At 43.9% G+C, this 6,000-nt stretch overlaps 1 protein-coding gene across 1 annotated transcript in view; it reads left to right on the top strand.

Moving 5' to 3' along the window:
• Positions 1 to 1,197: 1,197 nt before the first annotated feature.
• The window catches only part of rgp1 (GP1 homolog, RAB6A GEF complex partner 1), a 29,277-nt gene continuing 24,474 nt past the window's right edge, over positions 1,198 to 6,000 (top strand). The window contains exon 1 of the mRNA XM_067985076.1: positions 1,198 to 1,469. Coding sequence (XP_067841177.1) covers positions 1,354 to 1,469 — 116 coding nt within the window. The 5' untranslated portion in view covers positions 1,198 to 1,353. The remainder of the gene's footprint in view (positions 1,470 to 6,000) is intronic.

The following is a 6,000-nucleotide window of genomic DNA, read 5'->3' as shown; positions in this document are numbered from 1 at the left end:
TATTTTATAGTATTCTAGATTAACCTTTTCCATTATCGTTTACTATCTTGTATATATCTCTGTAAAATCATCTCCTAGACACTTCCTTTCTAGGATGAAAAGCCTAACTCTGCCAGTCTTTCTTCATAACTCAGAACTCTTAGCATTAGGAATCAGCTTTGTTGCTCTTCACTGTACAGCTTGATTTGATTGTCTCCCTTGTTTCTTAGTGATCAATAGTTAGGATGTGGTCTGATCAGAGCACTGTGCAGTTTGATCATGACTTTCTCTGACTTATATTCTATTATTTTGGCTACGTAGTTCAACATTTTATTAAGTTATAGTCCAACAGCTTTATTTGAAATCACAAGCTTTCGGAGCTTTCCTCCTTCGTCAACACTCACCTGACGAAGGAGGAAAGCTCCGAAAGCTTGTGATTTCAAATAAAGCTGTTGGACTATAACCTGGTGTTGTAAGACTCCTTACATTTGTCCACCCCAGTCCATCACCAGCATCTCCACATCACAACATTTTATTGGCTTTGTTGATTGGACATGTTGCGCTTTGAGTCTACCAAGACTGCTAGGTATCTTTCAACTTCATCTGTAGCTATTTCAACACTGTTCATCTGCTAAAGTCTGTTCTTCCTTTGCTGGATTCTGCTCAAGGTTTTACCCATTCCTCCCTCGGCTTTATTCTGTTCCAGGTTTCACCCAGTCCTCCTTCCACTCGATTCTGCTCCTGGTCTCATTCCATCCTCCAGCAGAGAAAGGAACAGGTAAAACCTGGAACCGTGCCACCAGACTGGAAAAATCACACTTCACCTGGATTGCTGCTTCTAATTGTTTCTTCAACAAGTCCAGAGTCTGCTGGACTCTATTCCAGTTAATGGGATAAGTAAAGAAACAAAAGATGAGTGCAGAGGAACTGTAAATGGCAACAGCAGAACCATTACCAGCACCTGCTTTGCCACATACAACTCCTTCTTTAACTTCTTCCAGTTCCGATGAAAGGTCATGGACCTCAAACATTAACTCTGTTTTTCTCTCTCCACGGGTGCTGCCTGACCTGCTGAGTGTTTCCAGCATTTTCTTTCTCTATTTGACCGATTCCTCCCTCCGCCGGACTCTTCTCGATATCAGGTTTCAACTTGTTCCTCAACTGAATTCGCCTCTTAATGTGACGTAACGGCATGGCAGAAGACTGTCAACACGCATGTGCGATACCATTAGACTTCCGGTTTGCGGTGGGGCTCCTCAGCCGGATGGACGTGGGGTTTGTTTGTGTCGGTGGCCGTTTCAGTTCTCGCAATTGAGCTGTGGGAGATCGGTGTAAATTTTATGAAAAAAAAATTCTCTTTGCGAACTGCTCGGAATGATTGAGGTGGTGGCAAAGCTCCTTCGGGGCCCAGTGTTTCTGACCGGCGAAGTGCTCGAGTGCGTTATAACTTTCACCAACCCCATTACAGCCCGCTCCACCTCGGCCAGCAGGTAAAGAACGCGCGAGCGCCTGTCACCTCCGCCCGCCCGCCCGCCCGCCGGCCGGCCCGCCGCGCGACTGCAAGCGTCAGTTACCAAGCAACGAGCGCGCGCCCGAGCCTCTGGGTGGTCAGAGTCACCAGGTGACTGCGTGGCTGTCGCTCACCTGGGTAATGGGCGCGCCTGTGCGGTTAGTGATCGGTCTCGGTCGGCGAGGTGAGCGAGCCTGTCAGCAAGCGTGTGTTACCAGATCACAACAAATAGGAGCAGGAGTAGGCCATACGGCCCCTCGAGCCTGCTCCGCCATTCAGTCAGATCATGGCTGATCTTCGACCTCAACTCCACTTTTCCTGGCCGATCCCCATCTCCCTTGATTCCTCTAGAGTTCAAAAATCTATCTGTCTCAGCCTTGAATACACTCAACAACTGAGCATCCACAGCCCTCTTGGGTAGAGAATTCCAAAGATTCACAACCCTCTGAGTGAAGAAATGCCTCCTCATCTCCGTCTTAAATGGTCGACCCCTTATCCTGCATCTATGCCCTCTAGTTCTAGACTCTCTGCCAGGGGAAACAACCTCTCAGCCTCTATCCTGTCAAGCTCCCTCAGAATCTTAAATGTTTCAATGAGATCACCTCTCTTTCTTCTAAACTGCAGAGAGTATAGGCCCATTCTACTCAACCTTTCCTCACAGGACAACCCTCTCATCCCAGGAATCAATCTAGTGAACCTTCTAAGGCAAGTATATCTTTCCTTAGATAAGGAGACCGAAACTGTATGCAGTACCCTAGGTGTGGTCTCACCAAAGCCCTCTACAATTGTAGTAAGACTTCCTTACTCTTATACTCCAACCCCCTTTGCAATAAAGGCCAACATGCTATTTGCATTCCTAATTGCTTGCTGTACCTGCATGCTAACTTTTTGTGTTTCTTGTACCAGGACAACCAAGTCTCTCTGAACACCAGCATTTAATAGTTTCTCACCATTTAAAAAATATTCTGTTTTTCTGTTTTTCCTACCAAAGTGAATAACCTCATATTTCCCCACATTATACTCCATCTGCCACCTTCTTGCCCACTCGCTTAACCTGTTTATATCACTTTGCAGACTCTTTGTGTCCTCCTCACAGCTCACTTTCCCACTTAGTTTTGTATCGTTAGCAAACTTGGTTACACTACACTCTGTCCCTTTGCCCAAGTCATTAATATAGATTGTAAATAGCTGAGGCCAAAGCACTGATTCTTGCGGTACCCCACTAATTACAGCCTACCAATCTAAAAATGACCTGTTTATCCCTACTGTCTGTTAACCAATCCTCTATCCATGCTAATATATTACTCCCAATCCCATGAGCCCTAATCTTGTATAACAAACTTTCATGTGGCACCTTATTGAGTGCCTTTTGAAAATCCAAATATACCACATCCACTGGTTCCCCTTTATCTACCCTACTAGTTACATCCTCAAAAGACTCTAATAAATTTGTCAAACATAATTTCCCTTTCATAAAACTATGTTGACTCTGCCTAATCATGCTATGATTTACTAAGTGTTGTTACCACTTCCTTAATCATGGATTCCAGCATTTTCCCAACAACTGATGGCAGGCTAACTGGCCTGCAGTTCCCTGTTTTCTTTCTCTGTCCTTTCTTGAATAGCGGGGTTACATTTGCTACCTTCCAATCCGCTGGGACCGTTCTAGAATCTAGGAAATTTTGGAAGATCATAACCAATGCATCCACTATCTCTGCAGCCATCTCTTTTAGAACCCTCTGATGTAGGCCATCAGGTCCAGGGGATTTATTGGCTTTTAGCCCCATTAGTTTCTCAAGTAATTTTTCTCTACTGATAATTCGTTTAAGTTCATCCCAGTTGCCAAGTGATGGGAAACCAGATTTGCACTTCCCTAATTTTAATCACTCCACCAATGGCAGTTGTGCCTTCAGCTGCCTAGGCCCTAAGTTATGGAATTCCCTCCCTAAACCTGTCTGCCTCTCTCTCCTCCTTAAAACCTATCTCTTTGACCAAGCTTTTGTTCACCTGTCGTAATATCTCCTTATGTGGTTCGGTGTCAATTTTTTTTTGGTGACGCTCCTGTGAAGCGCCTTGGGACGTTTTACTATGTTAAAGGAACTCTGTAAGTGCAAGTTGTTGTTATCCCTTGGCGTCCTGTCAGACCCACAGCTGAGCTTCAGATTCCCCATCCTGTCCATCTCCAAGCCTCTGCAACATTGTCTGCTTCTGCCTAAGCCACATTGCTGATGAAATCCTTACTCTTACTTCTGAAACCTCCAAACTTGATTTCTCTGCTGTCCTCCCTGCCAGCCTCCTATCTTCCACCCCTATAAACTTCAGCTTGATTGAAGCTCATCTGCTTGTATCCTGGCCTGTTTGTGCTTGCTGACCTTCATTAGTTCCCTGTCTCCCAATACATTGAATTTTAAATCCTCATCTTCATCTTAAAATCGTTTCCTGGCCTTGCTGAAACCTATCTCTGCAACACTCTGCTGCATGCGTTGGTCCTCTGATTCTGGCCTTTTGTGGATTACCACTCTCCCCACCACCATGCTTGCCACATTATTGGTGGGAGAGCTTTCAGCAGCCTTGGCCATACTGTCTGGAATTCCTTCATTAAACCTCTCCATTTCTCTTTACAGCTTTAAACACCTCAAAACCTATCCTCTTGACCATGACTCCTAACTTGCAACATGACTTGTTGTCTGATCCTGTTGTCTTTATCTTATCCCTTTCCTCTGTAAAATGCCTTGGCTTATTTTCTACATTAATTGTGCTATATAAAAGCAAGTTTGTTATTTCTCGTTACTGAGCTGACAAGTCTTTCACTGGGCAGCATGTGTGTCTCTGTGTTGCATGGCATCACCAAAGAATATGTACATGCTCTTGTCACGCAGCTAGCAAGTATCCTGGTAATGTCAATGAATGATGTATGTTAATTGCCCAGTGTGGTCGCAGTAAGTGATGTGACTGTATTCCTATGATCAAGTATCCTGGTGCATGTAAAACTTGGGTGTCAGCTGTTGCAAGTTAGGAGTCATGGTCAAGAGGATAGGTTTTGAGGTGTTTAAAGCTGTAAAGAGAAATGGAGAGGTTTAATGAAGGAATTCCAGACAGTATGGCCAAGGCTGCTGAAAACTCTCCCACCAATAATGTGGCAAGCATGGTGGTGAGGAAAGAGAGTGGTAATCCACAAAAGGCCAGAATCAGAGGACCAACGCATGTATATTATATATTGTATGTCGACAGATATTGATCAGTAAGTTGCGTGTTAATCAATAGGTTGTGTGTGTGTGTGTGTGTGTGCGCGCACGCGCGCGACACAATTAGGGGGCGAAAGAAAAATTGTTCAGGTGAGTATGTATAAGTGACAAAGTGACCAGAATTCATCTCTCTGCTCTCTTTTTGCCTCCCCCCATTCAATGTGTTCGGGTATGTGTGTCATCAGGTGATTGATTCTGTACTTTGTTTATAGGGAACACTGCAAATGTCTTTGTTACTTACCATTTCTATCAAGTTGCCGATGTTATAACTCTAGAGTATGTGCTGTGTAAATATATAGTGGAGGAGAGTGTTAAAGTAGTGCTCTTCCACCTGTAGAATCTGCAGGAAGTCCAGGTCAGACTGAAAAATTAAAGTCTCTGGTTTATGTTGAATGTAAGAGTTCTGATTGATAAGTATGGGGATCATTATGAGTTTTCATATATTTGTTGTCAACACAGTTGCAAATGGATATAATTCCACAGTACCCATTCTTGGGACCAGTTGACAGTGATGGTTATGCTGCAATCTTGAAGTTGCTGTTACATATATTTTTATCATGATCGTCTCAAAAGTGTAGCTTGGTGCCATTCTGATTGGTGAGATAAATGAGAAATCTTTCAAGTGATGATAGACAGGTTTCTTCTCTGCAGTTGAGTAACTGCTGCCACTGCATTACTCTACATCTAAATCATGTCTACTTAACCTGGGAGTACTTAATACTAATACTAGTTGCAAAATGCACTAAAAGACTAGGATACAGCGATGAACAGTGTAGAAATGGGCAAGCCAATAGCTGACACATACTGAGATAAGGAAGCTTTGTAGTGCAAGTCTTACAAAAGAGTTCTGTGGATTCTTAGTTGTGATTCATGTAACAGTATTAGTTTCCTGTGATTAAGGATTGGTATGGCTTTGGTCACTGGATCAGGGAAGGGAACATCGTTTTTTTTTTCTCCCAGCCCAACAACGACAACTTGCATTTATATAGTGTCTTTAACGTAGTAAAACGTCCCAAGGCGCTTCACAGGAGTGTTATTAAATAGAATTTGACACCGAGCCGCATAAGGAGATGTTAGGACAGGCGACTAAAAGCTTGGTGAAAAAGGTAGGTTTTAAGGGGCTTCTTAAAGGAGGAGAGACACAGACAGACAGACAAAGAGGCTTAGGGAGGGAATTCCAGAACTTAGGGCCACCAATGGTAGAGCGATGGAAATCGGGGATGCACATGAAGCCAGAATTGGAGGAGCGTTGCGATCTCGTAGGGT

The sequence above is a fragment of the Heptranchias perlo genome, chromosome 1 (genome assembly GCF_035084215.1).
Source record: "Heptranchias perlo isolate sHepPer1 chromosome 1, sHepPer1.hap1, whole genome shotgun sequence".
In the NCBI taxonomy this organism is placed as follows: domain Eukaryota; kingdom Metazoa; phylum Chordata; class Chondrichthyes; order Hexanchiformes; family Hexanchidae; genus Heptranchias; species Heptranchias perlo.
This window is presented reverse-complemented; position numbering and strand designations above follow the sequence as displayed.